This window comes from Colletes latitarsis, chromosome 1, assembly GCF_051014445.1.
Source record: "Colletes latitarsis isolate SP2378_abdomen chromosome 1, iyColLati1, whole genome shotgun sequence".
Classification (NCBI taxonomy): domain Eukaryota; kingdom Metazoa; phylum Arthropoda; class Insecta; order Hymenoptera; family Colletidae; genus Colletes; species Colletes latitarsis.
This window is the reverse complement of record NC_135134.1, coordinates 53,684,106-53,708,439: the sequence shown is the minus strand read 5'-3', so window position 1 is coordinate 53,708,439 and position 24,334 is coordinate 53,684,106. Positions and strand designations below refer to the sequence as shown.

The following is a 24,334-nucleotide window of genomic DNA, read 5'->3' as shown; positions in this document are numbered from 1 at the left end:
GGTGGGTTGTTTATTTACAGTTTGTTGCAGCCCGGGCAGTGGATGCGAAACAGGGTACGAGGAGTTGTAAAAAGCGTGCCAAGAGATCCACGGGTTTCGTCTGCGACGCTGTTGCGGATCGCAGCTGTGTGCATCGGATTCAGGCTACCTAATTTTCGAGAGGGCGGACGAGGGGGTCAGAAACCACCTGGAATCCCCGGGATCAGGGGAGTGAGATCATTCGGATGCGCCGAGCCGTACAACGAGCCGCCACGGAATAAGGGATGCTCTTGTATCCTGTCCTCGTCCCTCCAGGCCTTTCGAACGCCCGGCGCGCGCGGCGGTGTTTCCAGCCTCTGGACTACCACTTTTTATAGTGCGGTGTACACGAATATACATATAACTAATGCTTTTACCCTCCGCGCAGGCACCCCTGGCACGAAGGGTACGGGCGAGACTTAAACACCAGGATACTTACCGCATGTTGCCATAATGAGTCGAGGGGGCCGGATCGGGCGGGTCGGAGAGGGGAGGGGTCGATGCACCCCCACCACCGGGATCCCTCTTTTCATTGAACGCCGCAAAAGGCGGCCGATGCCTCGAAAGAAAGATTAAAGTGCCGCGATCCTCGGCAGTTTGTTTATCGGTCGTTTTTTTTTTCTGCTCCGGCCTGGCTCTTCGCGTCTTCCCTCCCCTTTGCTCTTCCTCGAACGACGCGCGCGCACGTCCACCCTCTCGCAAACAGAGCGCCGAACTCTTTGAGGAAACGTACTTTTTTCGACGGTGGGAAGGTTCCTTTTTTTTCCACGGGGCAATTTTAGATCGCACCATTGATTTCCCCTTATTGTCGGTTGCTTCTTCGTCGAACGAGCCATCTTTTAGGGGGAAATTTGACCAACTTTCTCGATAATAATTTAAATCGTTGCTTGGTGGGTTGTTTCAAAGCTTGAAACACGTTACAAATAAAATTTTAGCGATTACTGCGAGTTCTGCGAGTCATGCGTCAGAGAACAGTTAATCTACTTCGAGAGAATAAAGTTCGACGATTAAAATAATCGAAAAATAAAGAAGATCGCACGTTGCAGGCGCGCCACAAAAGATCTAAATAAACGGGTGTTCGGTTAATAGATATTTTATTTACAAAAGGTGTTCGATTACACGTTACAGCCGGTTCGTTTCGACAAACGATACACCGGTGTAATTATTATCGATATTGCGTTTTCTATACCGTGCACAGCCAGCCTCGGTCCGCAAAATGTATTCCTCTGATGCGCATACCGACGTGTACAAGGGTTCAATCGCGGTTTGGCGAGGGGTTGGAAAATCGGGTGTAGGGACGCGCGGGGGGGGGGGGATGTTTCGGAGCAGGGCGGACCAGTGAAGGGAAAACATGGTGGCCACTGGTTGCGGCATTCATCAGAGGCGGTACTCTGCGTACCTTTTCAGATCTCTCCTCTCTTCTTCTTCTCTTTTTTTTCCATCGTTCACGTGTGCGCTGGTACACGGGTACTACCGAGCCCGGGGGATTGTGAGAAAAAAACTTTCCATTGAAAATATTCGCAATAAAGGGACCGCCTCCGTCGGCTCCTTTCACCTAATGTTCCACGATGCCGGGGGAAAAAATCGTCGGCTTGTATTTACACCTACTTTCGGCTACTTGGAAACGCATTATCGCACTCTTCTTCGGGCCGTACGGTCTGCATGGTCTTCTGAAAAGTTTCACGATTTACCAGATACGCCGCATAGTACCCCATTGTGCCTTTCATACTTGTACGAGAAAATAATTTTCCTCGGGAGGGAAAATATGGCGGGGAATAAATTAGACGTAGGTATTTTTAAACTTGCACGTATCGTATCGGACTCGAACTGTAAGATAAATATTTTTAAAAACCTCGAGGAGCATCAACGAGAAGAAAAGGCGGTCTCGTTAAAAAATGGCTGAATAGAAAAAGTATTTAGGTGAAGAAATAAATGGAAAGCGATGGTGAAATGAATTTTTCTTCGTCCTCTGTGGTAGGATCGTGTAACATCTGTTCCCGGTAATACCGTTCGGAGAAAGGGCACGCGGTAATGAGTTTCCGGCTTCGTAAACGATAACGTACTCGTGAAAAGGGTCAGGGAAATGCATCCGCGGGAAGAAAGGCGGGCAGGTTTGCCAGCGAACAGGTAAAACGCGCACGGGACGACCAGAAATCACGGGAGAAATGACTTTTAATTACGGAACAGAGGGGTGACGGGGTGGTCGCGTTTGCCGCGGCGAAAGAAAGAGAAAAACCGAGAGGGAGGCGGCACGGATCAGAAGCATGACGGATGTTTTCAATTACATTTACATCACTCCCCCTGGCAGCGGTGTCTGATTACACCGAGATGTCGGGAGCTTGGTTTTGCTGCAAAATACACTTGCCGTTTTCGGTGCCGCTTTGTTCCCATCGGTCGAACCGCATCCTCGACGCGTCTTCGAAATGTCGTCGTATGGTGCACGCGTCGATGTATCGATTCTCTTCTGGAAACACGCCTTTCGGTAATTTGATACGATTTTTTCGGTATCCGCGAAGTCGAGGGGATCCATGGTCTCCATTCTCCGGTATCTGTTCGCTTTGGGAGCATCTCGACGCTGCCGAACGCCTAATTTTTTATCCGCCAAGCGCGCTCGAAGGTTACCATACATCGAGATTCTGTCTACGTATGAAAAATTGCGATACGAACGTAACAAATGCACGCTTTTCGAACAGTTTTAACCGGCCTTTTCCGTAATCGCGTTTTTCAATAAATGCGTTTCGCGCCGGGCAGCATTATATCCGGGGATCGGTTGCCCTGAAACCCGGAAATGGGCAATCTATTGTTTACGCGGATAATCTTATTAATGGTACGTTAATCTCCGTGTTCCCCTTCGTCCCTGTCGTGTTCAAACAGCCAGAGTTGCAGTTCGTTAACTTAATGGTTATTATTAGGATGAAACACAACTCGTAAACGCTCTGGCGCAATCCGGATAAGCCGAAAGGCAATAAAGAGAGAATTGTAAATGCTTCGGTTGAAAATGTTGCGAACAATACAGCGGCCCCGGAACGGTACCATTCGCGTTAATCGTTCAAATAATACCGCTGAATATGAAATTCGTCTAGTTGGAAACACTGATACGCGTCGCGTTTTATTCGCGATTACAGGACCGTGCGATAGAACCGGCGGTAAAATATTTTTTTCGGCGCTCGTTCCCCGTTGCACGATCGCAGTTTAATGGAGGCTTGCTCTTTGATTATCGGGACTCGAGGCTTAAGTGCAAAAACGCGGCTCCAACGGCGTAGAAACTCTCGTGAGAAGTACGACTCCATTGTCAGTCGCAGACGAACCTTTCATTCTGTTTATCCCGGCTATCAGACTTCAAACTAATAGATAAAATTAATAAGATACAGCAAGGTTTAATATACGTGCTCGTTATACGAGAATCAATCTGTAATTATAATTTATATAAAACTCAAGGTTTAATACCTGTTTGCTGTAATAATGTAAGGTATAATATCTATTTACTGTAGATTCTAATAATTAATAGAGGACAGGCCGGCCACCTGAAGTGGAAATTACGCTCGATGAACATTTGTGGTAATCAAGACAAGAAAGCTTGTTGTCAAAGACAAGTTAATAAGGACGTAATCACTATTTTCTCTCTTTATTCTACACCGTTTAAAATTATTAAATGATCCACGCCAGAAGCGAGCATAAAATTTCCATGGTATTAGATAAATAATGTTTTTATTCCTGACGGTCGGTTCAATTCTCGCAATCCGATATTCTCACTCGTTTCCCGAACACAGGATTCTCTAATGTTCCCGTGCAGCGTGTTTCAGTTTTTCATTATCTACAAAGGGAAGTCGTCACAAAGAGTCTCGGGACATTCGAACGCCAGAAAATAGAAGGAAAATGTTCATCGAATACCAATTTGCAGTACTCCGCCGGATTTTCGTTCGATCCACGCGGTACGTGGAACTTTTGCAGTAAACCCGTTCGATATCCCCCTCATGTTCGACATTTACGTTTCGCAGAGATCAGTCGACGTCCCAACGGTACGTGTCACCGTCGTGCAACGAGCGCACGCCACTCGTCGGTTTCGACTTTAACTTGATAAATCCAATTGTACGCGGTGGATAAGCTGAAAGGTACACGAGAGGCGTGACGAAACCACCGCCCCGAAATTCTGACAACGATATGACTGCTGCGCATTTCACGGGAATTATCTAATCCTGCGAATACAAATCGCCTAACCAGGTATCGCCAGTTACTGCATTTCAAACGAACCTTTAATATAATAGCAGTTACAAAAATTAAAACCTAAAGTGGAGAACGAGTCAATATTTAACAAGGAAATATATTTGATTGCAAATTTTTAAGGACATCCCCCAAGATCATAGTGAATTCTATATTGAATTTAATTTTTCTTCGTTAAAAAAATTTTGTAAATGTTTCAGCCAAGGATCCCTTTCCCATCGATAAATTTTAGCGGTTCCTGGACCTCCAGATTCGAGAAAGGCTGCTCCCCGGTTCATTGAGGGCACGTATATTTTTGGCAGTCCCCCGTGCCTTTCGAGTCGAGGAATTTTGACAAGCCGTACGCGCGAAAGTTCCGTAAGTATTATCGATTTGACGTTCAGTAAAGGATTTTAGTAGGAAGCCACGCGAATGGTGGGTGTCCGTTTGTGGGATCAACGGCCGAAATAAACGAGAAGTGTCACTCAAACGTCCAGTCATAATTACGTAGGTATATCTATCCGCTACTCGCCTACCCGTTCTACCCTAATCTGGTTATCTGGTAATCGCTGTTCCTTCCACTTTTCCCTCTTGCTTTCTCTGGTCTCCCGTACAGTTACACGGTCAACGCGATACAAAAAATTCCGTGTGCTCCAAGGTTTTTCTATTTCGCTCCTTGCGTCCTTTGTTTTCACGATACAAGCTCATTATTATATTATCTGGTCGTCCCACGTGTTCGTGATACGTTTCGTGCTATTGCAATATTTTTAAAGCATCGTAGAACTCTATTGTATACGTTTCCTTTCTTGTTTCCAAGTTATTAGCCCCTTGACGTACGTCTGTTTCACCGACAGTGTTAAGTTTGCTTTATCGATCCAGTAGCTAGGCCTGTTTCACCGACAGAGTGGTTTCTCGAGGTCGATACTGCCGCTAAAGATTGAAACAAATTCGAATTTACTCGCATTTTAAATTGAAAAATAAAAAATGTATCACACCGCTAAAGATCGAAGCTGGTACTTCCTCAGAGTTTAAAGGAACGCCCTTAAAAACGCGTCAAGGTACAAGTGGCGGGAGTAAAAGGTGAAAGTACGCTTTGAAAGTTCGGAAACATAAATCGGTGGCAGGCGTAACGACGTGAAATTCGATCAGTTTACAGGCAGGTAAATTCTCAGTTTTGATTAAACGCAGAGGCAACCGGGGGTTTGATCTTCGATGCCCGATACGTTCGATCTCGAGTACTTGATTCCAGATCCACCGGTTGCATCGATTTATCTCGAACTTGCCGGGCTCTTCTTCCATTCCTTTTTATTTACCCTTTTTTTTTTCTCTCGGTCAACCTTTGGCGAAAAACTTTCTACCGGATGTCTCGGAGGACAGGAGGGTGTGACGGAACTTTCGTTGAATGGCCCGTACACACGTCGATGCTCCGGGGCTCATCGATTCCCCGGCACCAATTACCCACGGATCGGTGATTAATTGCACACTCGGTCGAGTACACGTATTTAGTGTCGGTAGTGAGATCGTCCGTCCTTGACGGCGAGTCTTCGGTGTTCTTCTCTCGTAAAGTTCGAGTGTCGTGTGACCGCTCACGTGTGGCGAAACCGAGGGAGCGCAAGTTGTTGGCTTTTAAGCTAAACTTTAGCCGTTTAACGAAAAAAAAAAAAACAGAATCTCGTGGACACCAATACCCGCATTAACGTTGTAAAAAATTGCGTATTTCGAACGTTTCGAGCACCTTTGGGGCAAAGTGTAATACCGAAAGAATAACAGACCGAATCCATTGGTAAAAAGCTCGAAGGGCAAACAGCCCGCGGAACAATTTGCTCGGCGCGTTCGACTCTTTACATTTATAAGTTTATTAGCGCGCTTTAATTTCCCCGCAGCCCGATAAACGCGAAGCATCGTCGCTCGAAACGTACGCGGCAAACAATTATGAATATTCGATATGATTAACGGGCAAAAAGGAAAAAAAAGGCCGCTCGTTGCGCACGGTAATTAATATTAAATCGGCTGTTCAGCGAGCCGACTCGTTTTCACCGAATAATGCGGAAACGAAGAGCGACGATTGGCGGGAAAAATCGGGGCCGACCGTGTACGACCGTCGCCGCCGCCTCGCGCGCAAAAATAATTAACGAACGGAGTTGCTTTATTTTTTTTTTTTTCTTGTTTTTGCAACGAGACTCGCGGAACGGATATAACAATCGTGCGAGAGCTCGCCCCGAATCATTATAATCGTATCGGGCGTTCCATAGTTGTCGTTAATAATGCTCCTCCTCTGTTTTCTATTTTCTGTTTCTTTTTCTTCGTTTTTCGTCGACGCGCGCTTCGGCTGTCGCTTCAAACGCGAATTAAACGCGCAGGTAATTGGAACATAATTGGTGCCACCTGTTCCAGGCAAAAGGACGTCGACTTCGCGGCGCGATCGCCCGCCAGCGAAGAAGTTCGAACAATTAGTTCGCGCGTGCTCGTTTCTCCTGATCCACTTAACGATCGCGAGTTACGTAACGATAGTCAAACTTTCGGAGGACGAGGCTACGATCATTTATAAACGCGTTCGAAGCTGCATCGAGCGAAGAGGCGGCAAAACATTTCGGTTTGGAAAGGTCTTGCACTATTGTTTCACTTTTGGCGACTGCTACCATAGATATCTTTTGTTTTCGTCAAATCATATTACTCGATTTCAAGCGCGAAGCTTGAGAAGAACGGAACGAGGATCCACGATTAACCCCCATCGGGAGTATGCTCACTGCACGCAACTTTGAATCAGTGATACGATAGGATAATTATTTTAGAATTCTCGTAGATCTCTATCTCAAGTTGTTATGGCTATAAAAGAATCGATTTGCACGTATCAATTCGTTGTAATTCTATGCTGTCGAGGGGTATGTGTAAAATAAAGAAACGTTTCTTTGCAAGTTAGGGAATATTTATTTGAAAAGTTCTACAATTTGGGTCTGATTATCAAGATTCTCTTGAAGGTATGACAGTTGCTCTCTCGGTTATCCGATGTCTTATTTGTGCGGTGAAAATATCTGAAACACATTACGTGTCGTTTTTTGATACAAAAGATTGAATTGAAATAAGAAAAATTAATTACGACACCATAACGAAACGTAGAAAAGACAATGAGAAAATTTTCATTAATTTTTAGAGGGTAGAAAAAATGTTAGTTTCCCTTAAGCGTACGATGAATGGAACGGTTAACCCTAATAGCTTGAACCATGTATAGATATTCGCGGATTGCAAAGTTTCTAAGTCTTCCTGGAAATTCCCGCGCTACTAGCAGTAGCCATATCCCAACGATCATTCTTGTAGCAGCCATCTTGCCAATTATACATGACACACTACGTATGCCCGGAACGGAGCAACAACGATGCCAAATATACGCGATAAAATCACCTCGAGTGTGATTTCGCCAGTCCCGGGGTTAAAATGGTTATTCGCGACTCGTCGAACTACCCTTGTGAAACAACGTGAAGATTTCGTAGCGCTGCCGTGGAGAAGGCGGAACAGCACGTCGGGTCGAACCTAGTGCGTTGACCGAAACTACTGCGCAAACGGTGTTCGGTAAACAGGGTAATTCCGCAAACAACGAAGCACCTGGGTCGCGAGCGCGCGTGCATATGCATACCTACGCGATCCGGGACGACGAACTTTTCTCCATCCCTTAGATCCTTTCTAATCGCGAGACGGTTTCGCGGGTCGTCGTTCGCCCCACCCCCTCCCTGAATTAATATCCAGATCCACGCGTGCTCGCGAAGCGGGCCACCGGAAAAAATGTGTACAAAACAATGGGAACGGGGGTGGGTGGGGGTAGTCTAGGGCGAGAGACTCGGAAAAAAGAGGCGAAGCGCGACACACGTTCGCGGGAGATTCTTCTCGTGCACGCAGCCACGCACACGCGCGTGTCACACGTGCGGACGACGCACAATCGCACACACACACACAACACTTGCATACGTACGTACGGATCGTCGACTTACCTCTTGGCGCAGAAATTCGAGCGGGCAGCCGAACGGGAAGGCAAGAGAAAAGAGGCAGGCGGATGACGACGGCCACGACGGCGTTGCGTGCGAGAGTGGCGTCGCGACGCCGGGCGTCGGCGTGCGTCGCGCACCGCGAGCCCTGCCGCGCCGCGAAAACAATGGCGTCCCGCGGCGCGATCCAACGGGCGACAGGCCCCGCCCACCCCGCGTCCCGCCCACTTTTCCAGCGTCATACGAGCCGGAACGCCGGACCAAAACGCTAGAACGCTCGGCGTTCCACGCTGCCGCGATCGCTCGATCGCTATTTTCACCCCCACCATCGGCCCCGACGACCCGGCGTTCCCTCGTAGAGCGAAACGGAGTCGACCACGCCAGCGTGTTTGCTCCACCCAGCCGACACGCCGCGGGGAACGGGACGCTGGCGTCGCTCTCGAGCCACGGCGTCGTCCGACGACTTTGCCCGGAGGCGAGGGAACCTAGTCGGCGCTGGCACGACCGAGAAAGGGAAGGATCGAGCGAGAACGTCCGAAGGAGGAAAGAGAGAAGCTAGGCCCCGATAGAGGGAGACCGTTCGAGGGACGACAGCAAGGGGTGGGGGTGACGAAATCGTGCGGCAGGGATCTTCGCATGAAGGAAGGCAGACTCTGGTGGTCAATCGGGCGCCGCGCACCGCAGCAGTGACGCGTCACTGCACCCCTGTTTTCGAGTTGCACGTGTTTCTTTCCTCTTCACCGACGCTCGCACCGGGTTAAACCGTCCTCCGGTTTCGTTTCCTTTTGGTCAGCGACGACGACCGATAACCACCGAACGCCGCTGACGACCGAGACGAAAAACCATCGATGGTAAAGGACCGTTCGACCGGTCCCGCGACGACGTCGTTCCGTTTCACGTTCCGTCGAACGCAGAGCGTCAGCCCGACCGCGGCTCGCCGCATAACCGCGAACCCCCAGCCATCGTCGTTACTCGTGCCGATTCGTACGGGGACCTGGGGCTCCCGTAGATCGATCCGCCGACGCCGCCAGTGTGGATTCCGTGACGAGCACGCGGGCCGCTTACCCGTAAACTGTGCATATTCTCAGTGATCAGTGAGAGCGTTCGCCGAGGAATTCGATTCAGTTCTCGCCCTCGTCTTAGCCGTCGAGGCTACGCGACGAGTCCAAGGGCCTCGACAAACCAACCAGTCGGGCGAGCTGCGTTCGAATAGTGCTGTGAACAACACGACCCGAGGACACGTAGCTGCGGATTGTGCTTTTAGCTGGTGACCGGATCCGGCCTGACCACGGCCATTCTCGACACGGTACGTTTATCATTATCAATCGCGAGGAATACGCCGCTCCTCCTAATCGTTGCTCCAGATGGATACTCGGAGCAAATTATTTTGTCCACGCAAAGTTCTTGACCAACCAAAGGTAAACTCCGTTTTTAACTTCTTGGGCACGATACGCCACCGTAGTGGTTTTCGCGGATGTCATCTTTCCGAATGACGCGCCACTATAGTGGCTCTAAACTCATAGTTTGCTCACTCTGCCAAATTCAGCTGTGCCTAAGAGGTCAATAATCGGTAACAGCTTGCTCGAGTAATCATACGATCCGAACGAATCGCTAAATCGTTAATTGCTAATCGAGAAAGATCCGACTTTGGTTTCGTGGTAGCGTGGACAAAATCGTTCCACCCGAGCGTATCCCTCGGAGACATGCTTTCCAGCTCCGGTAACGATACGTAGCTCGAGAACGAATCGAGGAACCGGAAAGTCTTCCTCGCGATCCTCGCAAGAGGTTGTAAAACGGAGTCGCGTCCCTTTCGCGCGCTTTTTAATGGTATTTTTCTTTTCAATGGGAGATGTTAAGAGTATGTTTGCGTGTCGCTGGGTATTGAATTTTGTAATGGTAATGCGTAAACCGTGTATCTTGGTAATTATTTGCCTCGTTCAGCCGGCATAACGCGAGACAAGTGCGGCGCCGAGTATGAATTGCTGCGAAGCGTGGTACACGAAGTTTGCAGCGTATCCGGTTCCGGCGGTAATAGTACGCTTTCTGACGCTTTAGATTTTTATATCGTCGCTTCAAACTCGATACGAATCAAATTACGCGATCTTCTGTCTTACTTACTGGGATTAATTGTCGGCAATTCATTATTTTATACGGTTAAACGTAATTCGTTTAAGTTTCGCGCCGACGGATCGTGTAATTCCACAGTGTACTTCAATTATATAAATCAGAAAAAATGGAGCAAGTTTCCTGCATGTCGTCACACAGTGATTGATAGTGATTTTCTTTTAACGTTTTAATTAATTTATAAATCCCTTGCTCAGAAATAATTGTCACTCTCGTCTGCTCCAAAATTATCCCTTCCTGTCTATCTTGCTCCAAAATGTCCGCCCGCGAAGGACTAAGAGTGCATGCTAGATAAATCTTTATAATATTTTGGGTATTATTATCACTTAAACTTTTCTTGAGTGCGTATAGTTACTACTGAATTAATATCGATCGCAAACGATGTTACTTAAGTAGTATAATACGTGTTTGGAATCGAAAAAGCCTCCTGTCGCTTCTAAGCGACCCGACGGGGACACGATCGTGTTGGTGACAGTTCCCTCCATTACGAAGACGACCTAAGACAGTAAATATATTTGTTAAATATACCACAATGTGACAATATTGGTACCGATATAACACTCTTATCCACGAAAGTATTTATTAATTCCACGTTCAGAAAGTTTCAGAAAGTATAACTAAAGTCTCCTATGTTTCAAAACAAACGTTGTATATGTAAAGTGCTATGGAGAAATATACTATAAAATATAGGTAAAATCCATGTGCTCAAATTCGGGATTTCCTCTGCAAATCCGAAACGGGCGTAAAACTCGAAAACTCTAATATTCGAACCGACGTGCAGCCGATGCTTAAGAGTCACGAAACTAAAAAATTGTCCGTTACACCTTCTGAAAAGGGCCAGTGTATGGTCGGAGCGTGGAGTTGATAAACACTTTCCCGGAAACGAGTGCTCCGTTGCATTAATAAAACTTGCACTTGCGCAAATATAATTTACCGAAGTTTAATTCGAATGATTCGACAGAGACGCGGTCAAGACGTGCATCAAAATTGTAGCGCGTAACAGGGGTAGCGAGGTTCCCAATTAAAATAATTTGATAAAAGTTACTCGATTTTGAATTATTTTAAAATCTCTTCGATTATTTCCACGATTTTCGGAGCAATAATATTTCGCGATTATAATTTCGGCTAGGTTCGCAATTCGCCCGGTATAAATGCTCGTTCGACCAGAGTCTGTTAAAACGCTTCATTGCTCCGGCTCGAATCGAATAAATTTTTTCCACAAATTCGCCCTGCGGCGACCGCGGAAAACTGTAATAAACCGAGACAGACGTAATAACTTGAAAGCACGGGTACCGTGACGCTTAGCCACAAATTGCGCGTGCCACAATGACGCTGTTAACACCGCAGTGGCTCATTGTGATCGCGAAAAAAACGCTGTCAATTGAAAGTGAATTGCATCGGATTTATTTCGCGGAGGGGGCGTGATTAAATAACACCGGCGGAGCGCTTTGTTATTTGCCAACGAAATCCACCGAGCATCCCAATTACTGCGTCCACCGTGGAAGAGGCGAAGGTTATTTACAGTTATTTGTCCAAGTCAAGACAAACGAACGGGATCATAGAAACTCGAACGAGAGTCGACTGTTCGACGCTTCTTTGATACGGTCTCGATAGAACCGCGAGTGTTTTCCATCGCGCCGCAGACACAAAAGAATTCGCGTTCGACAGTTTAGATAATAAAAGTTTGGTAACAGCGAACGTCGACGTGATTCATCGCGATGGGTCCGTGTCTTTGCGATAAATGAAAGCAGTGCAATTTTACCACGTGTTCGGGCAAGATTGCTCCGAGAATTTATAGCTCGCGTACGAAAGAATTTAATTATTAGACGAGTAGATTCAGCCATTGATACGAGCTTACCTTACACCGACGTTTCCTTTATTTGAGAATTATTCTGTAACATAAGCTTGTATTTTTTTTGAATTGAAATCAACTTCAGCTTGTATACAGACAGCCATTTTGGAGCACGAACGTTAGGAAGACGCGGAGGGGGAAGGGGTAGTATTTGAAGAATTACTTCGCCCAGTTTATACATTTCATTTTAATTTCTTGCACTCTAAATGGTAAATGTACAGCGGCATTAAAAGTATTAGGCATCCATGGTACTTGGTATATTTATTATAAATTGAAATAAATTTATAAAAATGTCAACTAAATTACGAGGTCTACAGTTTCGAAGAAACTATGGGACGACTCGGTGAACGTAAAGCGCGTGTTTAGCGCAGGCTTTGCAATCAAGAGTTTCTTTTTATCTTTGGAAAAACGGAGTATTCGACCGGAAAAAGACGGAAACGGGTTGAAAATTTTCCGTCAGTCCCAGTCTGCCCGTTCTGCCCTGATTGAGCCTCCGTCGGCGATATTTTCATCTCATTATACTTTCAACATTTCGGATCCGTCCGCGCGGTCGCGTACATTTCGGAACGAACGAAACAAATTTCTCCTTTATGAATAATTTATACACATCGCCGGTCGAATTAGGGATCGCGATGCGCGAACGTCGGACGGAGGTCCGCGAACACCTGTCCGCCTTTATTATTTTTACACGAAGGGAGGGAAAGGGAAACATCCGCGCTCATTGAAAGTGATACAATCTCGGAAAATAACAGATGTCCCCTCGTTGCTCGAGTGCTGGACAAAGAAAGCCTCTCCGCGTACCTCGGAGATTTCACGGAAAGCCCTTTGTTGTACTTGAAGCGCTCGAGGGCAAAGAGACAACCTGGCGGAGGCTCTCGCGGAAAATTCACCGATTCGAATTATTTACTAATTCCGTGCGCCTTTCCCGTCGCTCTTCCCGGCGAATTGCCACGACGAAAAAAGAAAATTAACCCTCTTGGACGCTGTACTCGCTCGCGAACCACGATCGGTGAATTATACCCGGTGCACGAATTTTTTGGCGGCTCCAATTTTATATTGGAAAAAGCACGGAACAAATTTCTTCGATATGTCTCTTATAAGATAGACCTATAATCATAATTTATTAATTAAGAGTCGAATTCAGGCAACTGCCCCCTACTTAATCCATGCGTATACTAAATTAGTAGTAATCGTTGCGAAGAATTGAACGAACGATGTCTATTATCATTTAAAAAAGAATTCTATTCTTCTCAAGACAAGATCAAGCTACTAATATTTGTTTGAAAAAGCTATGTTCCCATATGCAACGTTTAACACTAAAATTATCGTGGTTCGCCCTATCCTTCATTGATGTAAGAATTGTAACTTGCAATCAATGGTCCCTATCGAGTCGTAAAAAATTTTTAAATCGGTATCAAAGAGCGTTCAGGTCTGTTATTGTCGCGAGAGTCTTTGAGACGCATTAAACCGTTGAAGGGTTAAGAAATGCGAGCACGGGCTTCCACGCAGGGTGCGTGCTAAACGGTGCAATCTTATCACTGTCAACGGTGGAAGTTGACACGATACGCGTTGGATAAAAGAACGCCGCGAATTAACGAGTTAAGTTGTACATTTTGCCAGTGTATCGTCTCGAAGCTGTCGTCTGTCCATTTCAACGAGACGTAACTTCTCCGAATGATCTGACGTTTCGCGATGGTAGCCCAAGGGTCGTTTTCATCGAAGGCATTAACGATGTTTAATTTATTAAGTAATTACCATAAAACAGAACTTCAGGGCGATAGATTTCCTCTACAATCCCGATGTCTGAACTCTATAGTGTTATAAAATTCCACAAAAGTTTCTCTACCAAAAATAGTTTTTGCAAGCTGTTACCACTGATCCTTATTTCCAGAGGTAACGAAGTATTTTTTAAAATAAAAGTAAATACATTATTTTCACGTTGCCAAAGCGGGGTTTACACGATCAAACAATTTGATCAAATTGGTTCGTTCGAATGAAATTCCTTACGGGCGGCGAAATTGTAAACACTGGCGAATATACAAACACTTAACTCGTATTTTTTCGTCAAACAAATTTTCTACCACGTTAAAGCGAAACGTATTAATATCGCTCCCTTATTTATCTGAAATTTTTTGATTTCTCACAAAAAAAATCTAGATTGTTTGAAATCCTCCAGTTATTCCGTTTTATTTGGTTCGGCGGCGAAAAAGTTTGTTCGTCGCTCGTTTAACGTGTCCCGTCGACCGAAAATTGTTAACAAAAATCCCGATGCGTTTAACAGCGCTCGTATGCGCGTTCTTTGCGCAGTCGGGAATTAACGAGACCCGCGGAATCGCAAGATTTTCCGCAGAAGCGTTTTTGCGGAAAGGAAAAGTGTTCCCGCGTCTCGCTAATTGCAAATCGAGCGTCGAGATGTCGTTACGCCGTCGGCCGTCGCTTTGACGGTTTTTTCTTCCCATTTAGCCCGACGAAACATCGCGACGTAATTTTTCGTGGAAAACGACCAACGGGAGGGGGGTGGCTTCGGCGATATCAAGTAATTTAATACTTTGTAGCTTCTTCTAAGCTCGACAGGAAACGAAGGAACCGAGTAATTAGCAAACTTTGCGCAGGTTCCGTGCAATTTCTACGAAAGTTTGATTTTTCCGCGTTACGCGAATCATACATTTCATTCAGCGCTAAATTAATTCCCTTCGAAAATTCTGCTCCTTTTTATTCGATCGAGGAAAAGAAATTCAAAGTATTTCTATTCGTAAGTAAAAAGTAAGTTCAGTTCCATTCGTGATTGCTAAAATTTTATTCGAATAATAGATAATAGAATAAATTCTGATTCGTTCTTGAAACTAATACAGTGAATGAAAGGTCCGTTATTACAGCAAGTAGCTGTATTTTTTAACGCGGTAGAAAACGTGTGGTCGCCAAGATACTAGCCAATGCAACCTATAATCAGTGGACAGCACAGCTTACACATTTTGATCGAGTCGAATCGTTCGTAGCATCCCTTTATCCCCCACCTTCGGTCGTGATGTTCGCGCGTCCGGCGATGAAAGGAGCTAATGATCTACGAAGCGGACCGAATGATAATTAACACTCATCGTAACTGCTAGGTGATTAACTATGACGAACGAAAGCGACGGTGGAATGCACATAGGCGAACGCCGCTGTTGTAAACCTGGCTTCGAAAGGTACCGTCTCGATCGCCAAAGAGACTATTCCTGCCGATGTAAACACGAGTCTGACCGCAAAGCATCTCCGGCTACAAGAGTTTAAATTACACGGTCGTTAGCAAAAGCTTCTTACTTTCAGCGGAACGAACGATTTTGTTCGTTAACGCATTCATCGACGTTCGGTGCTACGCGTCGCGAAGAGTCGTTGAAATTGATCTGTGAAATGGTTTGGAACGCGACGAATCGAGAACGTAGGGACGCACAGGTTCTTCAGTCAAGTAGAGCGAGACTAAAAATCTTTTTTAAAACGTTAAACGCTCGTCGAAAAATATGTTTAAACAAAATGAGATTTTCCGCTCGGTGTCTTTTACTTATATGTAATTTTCCGTGTTTACGCGCCGCCTAAATGGAAAGTAAAACAAAATTAGCTCCGCGTTTAACGCGTTGATAAGTAGACTAATTATATTTATTTACGGTGTATGAGAAAATGGAAAACATGTGTTAAACGTATTCAGATTATATGGAACACATGATATTAATTTTATTACATTTCTCTGTGAAGTATTTTTCACTTAAGTAACGTTCACAGTCTATTAATAAGGAGCTCGTATTAATTGAGAATAATGATGGATTATCCTTTGGTCAAATTTATATAATAATTAATCGATGTAATACGTTGATCCTAGTTACGGAATTAGTAGACGTTTTCACGTGAAAAACTTGTACGTACTTCGTTCTCGACGTTGATTATTTTACAAGTGTTTCTAACTGTTTGCTGTGGCTTGTGGCTGAATTTAACCTGTGTCCACCCTTGTATGCCGTGTGTATATAGAGTTGCGACTGAGAGATTCAAGAGTAATGTGCCCTCCTACTGCACGGGTTTACAGAAGTGCAAGCACGTACGACAAGCCAGCAAATTAGCTTTTCACTATATTTTCTTACTGGGTCGCGAACACGGATTATTGCACGTCGAACATTTATTAAGGCGCCCATTAGTCACTTTGCTTTCTGGTTACTTTTCAACCCTCCATCGAAATAAAGTAAACGCGTTAATATTAATTACGAACTGTGCTTGTGATTTCAAATCTTCGCCAAATGTATTTCCACTCGTTTCAAAGAACTTTACCCACATGGAATATTCAATAAGTTTAATATAAATAAGAAGACCCTTGAAATTTAGATCCACGAGTAACGGTATTCAAAATATTGTACTACGATGACCCACATATATCATTATCGAAGATCACGCTAACCATATTATTTTCTATTGAATAATTTTCTTTGAAGCAAATACGTAAGGTATTAACGTTGAGTAATAAACATTCTGGACCCTATTGTGCGTACCTACGTACATCGTCGCTACATTTATTCCATTCCATCTCTTGATTCAAAGACGTAGCTGCATCGCGAAGAATCCTATCTTGTTAGCAATTTGTTGCATTCAAAGAACAAGAAGAGGAACGCAATTGCTCTTAGAACAATAACGAGTGCCATAGAGCATGCTTGAAATTGTATTTATTGTAGTAGCCAGGCAATAAATTAAGCTCGCGATCCAGAAGAAAACTCTTAATTCGATCTTGCCGCGAACAAATCGAGACAATTAAATTTAAAACTTCAATCCCGTTCGAACATTTTGACTCGACGAAACAAGGAAATGTCAACGTTGCTGAAAATCGTAAGTGTCGCGGTTGTCAAACCCTCAACGCGCGTTAATTGAATAGAAATTTTAATTCGCGGTTTCGTTTCTTTTTTGAAATTTACGATCGCGAACGTGCACGCGGGGCGGTTAGGTCGCGGACGAAGGATAAATTTATGTACGGGGCGTAATCAAGCTTGGAAAAAAATGGAAAAAATTGTACCGACGGCGACGCGGCACGATGTTTATTATTCACCGCAGCGTTATTTATTTTCTGGTGCACTTTGAAATTTGCTTTCGGCGAACCAGTTTCGACGGTGCCAATATTTGCCGCGTTTCGCGCTCGATAATCCCCTGAATTATGTTCTTTGAAACGGCGTACGTTTGTACGCGTGGAAGGGCGTGCGAAAGAGCGTGCAGAAGTACAGGGATCAATCGAGTCTTCGTGATTTACCGTTGGCTTATGAAATCGCTCGCAACAATATCGAAGTATATTTCGATAGGTCGGGCTCGACGTTTCACGCGGAAACATTGACCAGCCTTTACGCGGATCCGAGAGCCGTCGGATAGCGAAAATTTGACCTGCTCTTCCCTTCGAATGTTTGAAAAGCGCGCTTAATGCATCGCGATCATAAATTGGACAGATTTATGGAGCTACGCCGCGTGCAACGTTTTCCGCGAACCGTGAACCTTTTTAATTTATACGTTATCGCGATTTATGCGTTAAATTGGGGACTCGTTTTACAGATTCTGTCCTAGACGCGACGCTATCGATCGTTCGAATAGTCCCCGATTAGTTCAAGGGGTTTTCTCCGGAAAACGAACTGGACCAGACAGTGGCCTTCTTTATCTTTCTACTAAAGAAGGCTCGTACGAATTGTACTTTTACTTTATTTTATTTCCAGAGAAATTACCCGTTTCATACCTTCATCTTTCGAGACCTTCGAATCGTAGCATCCTCTCGCAGGTATCAACGCGCGCAACATCCTGCTTTTAATTAATTCATACCGGTAAGAGTTTAGAAATCGCACGAGCAGGCGTTTTGCAATGTCTCGCAATTCCTTTAACAATAGCATCGTGCGGGAAATCCCGGTAAGATTAAGAAACGATTTTTAGCTTTTCGAAACGAGTACCCGGATTTGAATACCGAAATCCTGATAATCGGATTATTTAACCGCGCAAACGTGTGAACAATTCGCGGAACGATCCTTCCGCCTTTCTCTCTGCGCGGTAAATTGCGAAAAACGTGCTCGACACCGGTGGGTTTAAGTGAAAGAAGTCGCTCGAACGTAATATTTTCCTTTCGCGTTTAATCCTTCGGGGCACTTGACACGTAATTCTTGCGCTCCTAACGTTTATGTTCAACGGCAGGCAACGGGTCGAAATTAAGTTTTAACGAAAGACGCGGGCGAGACGCGGGCGAAACGCGAGACATTTGTCGTCGCGGCGACGGCGCCGGAACGCTCTGGAAAAGCAGAATTCATTGAACCGCGTCTCGCAACATTTACTTTTCCTCGCAGAAAGAGCTGGAAATTAAGGCAGGATATTATTCATGATACAACTGAAACGGAAAAAAGAATTGTTCCTCCGCGCGGATTCGCGCCGCGCTGCTTGAGAATAAAAATAATAACTAGACCCCCCGGAACAGTATATTTTCCTGCTCGAAGAAGAGGGGGGAAAAAATGGGAGAAATGGAAAATGTTGCGCGATACGTAATTGCACGACAGGCTGCAGCAACAATAGTTTACTGCGCAACAAAGTGATGCATCTTTGTTGGTATTGAACAAAAGATACAGTCGAGGCGGTGTACTTTGTTTGAAATGAAGGCTCCATGTAGGAGCATGTGCTTCGTTTGGTATGAATACTCGTTCGTCTACCGTCGTCGCGAAACAGACGAGCCACCTTTTGCTTGCAAATCTTCTGCATTGGCCTTGTGTCTTTGCTACATCATGCGATTGTTGTCACGAGATTGCAGCACGGTCATAGTTTGCTTGCTTCCCGTGCAACTTTCCCCTTTTCCTCCGTGTATAATTCTATTTTATTAAAGAGATAACTAGAGTCCTTTCAATCGGTAATTAATTCATGAAAGTGCGTCGCGTTTTCTTTTCAAATTCCGCGGGGACAAAGTCTCCGTGCAACTTTGGCGGCCGCGTAGAACGAGCACGGGCTGGCAATTTCGAATTAAAAGTCTTTTGCGGGTAAAAATGAAAAAGATCACGTGTGGTATTATACTGTGTGCATGTGTGTGGTGTTAACAAATAAATATGTCGCGAGATGCCAAGTAATTTAGGATCTCTTTTTTACGTGGCTGTCGATCATGTGTCAAAGGCGTTTGACATAATTGAACGTAAATCGAACGATCGCACCCTTCTAAAAACCAATATCTACGTTACGAACGAGTTGTAAAACCTCATTGTGAAGTTGTCGAAAACGATGCTTTTGCGTCGAGTTTGCAAACGTAACATCTGTCTCGAGATCAATTATTCAATTCGAGGGGGAATTTAAGCCGAAACAGGCCACGTTTCCTAGTCTTCTTCGATGGTTTCTGATCGAGGTATTGCTAGATAAAGGTGGTTTAAAATTGTTTCGTCACAAGACGCCAACGATCCCGCCCCCGCGTCGGAAGACCACTGTCTTAGAGAACGCTATTTTCCGTTGTCTTGTCTCGCGTTGGAAAATTTTAATTCACGGTCGAGCAAATTATTTCTCACGGATGGTTGGTTCGTTGTAAATGGCTAATGGTGGCGGCGATTGTTCTGTTTTCAGCACTGTGTTAGCGTGGCCGGAGGTGGCGGCGGCGGTGGAGGTGGCGGTGGAGGCGGTGTCACGGTCGCTGGCAGTCGGCTGAACCTGCACCTTCGTTCTTGCGGGGGCAGCGGTGGCGGCATCGCCGGAAGTGACAGCGCTTCGGATTACCCGCCAAGCGCTGCGGCAGCGCGTAGCCGGGAAGCGGCGGCGGCGGCGCTGCACGCGGCAAGAACCCTGTTGGGCGCGGGGGTGGCTAACCCTTGCTCACCCACCCCCGAACCGCCCTTCTGGAAGATGCCACATAAAGGTTGGTCGAACGAGCCAGTTTGTTTACAACACCAAAGTCCGAGAGTTGGCCTTCTCTCTCAAGTTTACACTATACAGGGTGAGTCTAGAAACTGGGACAAGCTGTACTTCGTTTACAAACCGTAGTTGCCGATCATTAAAGCAGCAAAGAAACGAGTTTCGCAGTGGGAACCGTCTTTTAACGATATAAATTTTCCTTTACGTCCTACGGTGCAATTGCAGTACGACTATTTTTCTTTTTAACGAAATCATGCACTTTTCGTTTTTGCACAGTTCTAGTTTTCTCGTCGTTGTGCGTATCAAAGTATCGAGGGGGTAGTCAAGCCACGAAATCTTCAATTCGATTCTGAAATTTTTACATATTCTAGCTTCCGTAACTGCGTACTCTAAGCTCTGATTTATTGAACAATTCCAAAACTGCATTTCTTTTGGTCGCGGCAAACACGAGTTACGATATTTTTGATGGAATTTATAGCAATTGTTGGGCTCTCGGGCTCGTTATTTGCTCGAGACTGCGTCTAATAAAATGTCGAAAATGTCTCCGACGATTTACTTCAAAATTTTTCTACGTATACTTAAGACAATGATCTACAGCGTATCGGAAACAGAATTTAAAAGAATAAATGATCAATAAATATTGAACCTGACACGATTTTAATTTATCTTGATCCAATACTATTTTTACATTCTGCTTCCGGCACACTATCTCTTTGCATTTCATGGACAAATTTTTTTTCAGACTTGCCATGAGTCTGGAACCACGTTCGCCATCTAAACCATACATTAATTTCCGCGATCACTGATATTTCCTAACGAAATATTGACAAAACGTTCATCGAACAATGAACAATAAACTAAGCAAACTTGAAATTATTACATTTATTCTTTCTCTAGAAACATAATATTGGAAAAGGCTCGATATTTAAAATTCTGAGGCTTGACTAACCCCTTAAGGTACGACTATTAAAATCGTAATACTCTATAAGATATTACGCTGTTAATGGTTGCACCTTAATATTTTGTGGAAAGTGCAGTATGCACAATTTCCGTTGCACCGAAAGAATTATATCATCGAAACATAGTTTCCATTGCGAGATTTAACTTCTCCCTCTATTGCTTCTATTTTATTTGCAAAAGAGCTACAGCTCGTTCCCGATTCTAGAATCACTCTCTATAGTATTGAAACCAAGCTTATTGCGAGAAGTATCGAAACTTTACGAAGCATATTTTAACCTTGTATGAATTTTCTTAAGAAACAACAATACTTATAAATAAAATCACAATCGAGGATCAAAAGTAACATTTCTATAATACACAAAGATAGGAACGAAATAATTTTCTACTTAATTTCCAGTTGACATAATTTTGGATGTTTAACAAGGTTCGAATATTACTTCCAAGAGTATCGATGCTAATTAAATTCGAAATGCGTGCATTTTCATATCCCGTATGTACTCATTGCACGTTTCGAACTCGAACGAACGATAACGAGAACTTTGCTAATGCACGAAACGAAACATTTGCTTTAACCAGCACCGCTAAAATCAAATAAAATGAACTTAGATATTGTTCGATAGTCGGGAGTACATATTGAGCTTAATCCCTCCGCTGTTTAATCTTCAAACTCGGCTGCGCGACGATCGAGCTGTACTCCTTTGAAACTACGGCGCGAAACTTAAACGCGTAACATGGTCTCGCGTCCTTTATAATCCTCCGAAAGTAGCTGCTCTATAATTCCAGTAAAAAAAAAAGCGGTATTATGTAAATTGTACGCGTTTCAGGGAGATTGAAAAGCGAGGAGTTTGCGTGGTACGTGCTTTTATCGCGGTTGTGCTTTTCTTCTGTCAGTTTAAGATTTACGTGCACGTCCTATCGACCGTATACTCTTCGTACGCTGTCGCCGGGAATAGAGATCACTCTATTTAATAGGAGTTCGCTTATCGCGTCGAGCGGTTTCAAAGGGTTGTAGCTGTTATATCGTGCATCGCGGCACGATCGCTTGAAATCGCGTTCCGTGGCTGGTATCGGGTGCATCGTGCACGATTTTCATGTAAACAAGTTTAACTCGAACGATTATTAATTTCGCGAAATCCGCCGCAGACAGGTCCACGATCAATCTGTTCCCAAATACACCAACGAGGATAAAGTTTCGAGAGTAGATAGAATTTTGAAAATTAAATGCTCGCCCAAAACACGAGTTTTTAAAATCGTTCGTGATAAGGTGGAACGTTCTTTGTCAGGTTTAAGGAGAATAGAAACGCGTCTCGGGGAGTTTGCTATAGGGTTATATCAAAGATGGAAGACAAAGAGGAGCGAAATCTTTAATCAGGGGACTTGGGGGACCGAAAGGTGGCCGATTATCTGTCATTCGGATACGGTATCTGAACGATCCGGGCCTTATATCTCGTCGACTGTGCTAATAGAAGGCCGTTACAATGCGGTCGAGCGTCGGTCGCCTTTCGCATTGTCACCTATCGTTAGCGTCAACTTCGTACCGTGTACCGTGAAACCCGAGCCACAGGGATTTTTTATCGATATTAGTCAGGACGAACGATGTGTCGTACCTTCGAGGATGGATTTCGAGTTGTCCGACAGCGGGTCGAAGGGACCAGGTTCCTTGAATTGGACCAAACCGTCCCCTAATACAAAGCACCGACAAACGAGGGACCTGTTCAGCTATTAGATCTACTTTCTGACCACCTTGAAACGCCACGACCAATAGCTAATTATTTAAATTAAATAGCGGGGCTGGGTTTAATATTGAAACTTAACATCGAATTGGAACATTAATATAAACAGAGCTTGGAAAAACACGTACTCGAAAGAGAGCCACTTCTTAGATTATGTACAGATTTCCTGTTATATACGTATCGGTACTCTAATTGGGAAACTCATTTTGCAAAAACCGAGAACAAATATTTGCTGCTTTTGCGCCATTGTTGGGAACGAAACTATTTACCATCGGTGTTTGAATCTTGAAAACGAGCGAAACCGAACGTAGATGTGCGTAGTGTTTTGCATGCGAAGAACCAGCATGCTATGGTAGAGTAATTCGACTGCTTTGAAATAAAAGTTCCATTTTCTCGTGTGACTGTCGCTTAAGAAATTTGGAAATCCAGCGTCCAGAAGGTGGCACGAAAAATGCAAAACTTCTGAAACTATTTCGATAGACAAATCGCTCGAATTTATCCGTGTGGGGTTGGCTAAAAATAGAGGTGCAACCTTTCTAAACGCGTCTCAATTTACATCTTGTTACTTTCGCGTTAGCGTGGCCGACTAGGATCATAGGTGGTTCGGATCGCACCGCAGCCTTTGGCTAAATTTGTGACCTTCGCAATGAGTTATACGAGGGTCAGGCAAATACGTGGTACGCTTATGGGCTTAGGTGGGGCTCGCGGTTACCCCCGGGGTTAGCCGGTAACCCGACACGCCTTTCCTTGGCTTCTGTCGGGCCAACAGCCCCTTCTTCACCGGAGACTCGACGGCGAAGGGTGGCGCCTTTTACCCAAAAACCCTCCGCCGATTCGACGCTGCGAACCCCGGGTTACAACACGCGGCACAATCGGTGTATTGGCCCGGGTCAGGTTAGGCCGGCCGTTAGCTTTAATAATCCACAGCCTATACAGCCAATTTGTCTTTCCTTTGTGCACGTTTTATCGCCGGTTCGCGAGGGTTCTGCCTCCTCCAGACGCAAGTTTTACAACTGGGTCTATCAAAAATTTAATTACTCTGTCTCGATCAATCTCCAGCGAAAGGCAGAAAATGGTCCATGTTAATTTTATATTAGGGGGTTTATTTTAGATGACAAACAAATTGTTACAAATTACTTCATTCTTTGGACAACGACTCACACTTTGTTTCTGGAACATTACATAGTAGATACATTTGTCTCGAGTTATCCTTAACAGTCCATTTTGGCTCGAATCTGAATTTTCTACAAGGCATGAAATTTGTCAAAATATTCCCGTCGAAAGGGAAGATTGTCAACGAAAAGTGCAGTTAGCATTAGGCGAACCGCGCCGTAAGCTCTGAAATCTAAGCCCTCAGACGTCGCTTGTGTCTGATAATCCCATACAATTTCGGTCCGTTAAAATTGATTCCACCAGCGGCGCGGGCCGCAGACAAGGGGGCGTGTATGTTTATCCGAAGTTTGGCCGGATCGTATTACGTTCTACGCGTGATCATAATACAAGCTCGGGGCGCGGAAGAGTGTTCTCCCCTTGGAGAGTCGTTGGAGCATCGCCGGAGAGTTGCGAGACGATCGACAATACCCTCGCGGCACGAGTTCCACCCCTCTGTCTTGCAC

The 24,334-nt window shown here is 44.9% G+C and overlaps 1 protein-coding gene across 3 annotated transcripts in view; it reads left to right on the top strand.

Annotated features, from left to right (window-relative positions):
• Positions 1–8,720: 8,720 nt before the first annotated feature.
• Positions 8,721–24,334, top strand: part of Toy (paired box 6 protein twin of eyeless) — a 51,053-nt gene continuing 35,439 nt past the window's right edge. For 2 of the 3 annotated variants that reach the window (XM_076782896.1, XM_076782887.1), the window contains exons 1-2: positions 8,721–9,501; positions 19,741–20,029. In XM_076782896.1, the coding sequence (XP_076639011.1) occupies positions 20,017–20,029 (13 nt within the window). In that variant the 5' untranslated portion in view covers positions 8,721–9,501; positions 19,741–20,016. Of the gene's footprint in view, positions 9,502–19,740; positions 20,108–24,334 lie in introns of all 3 variants that reach the window. The other variant, XM_076782877.1, reaches the window with a different exon arrangement.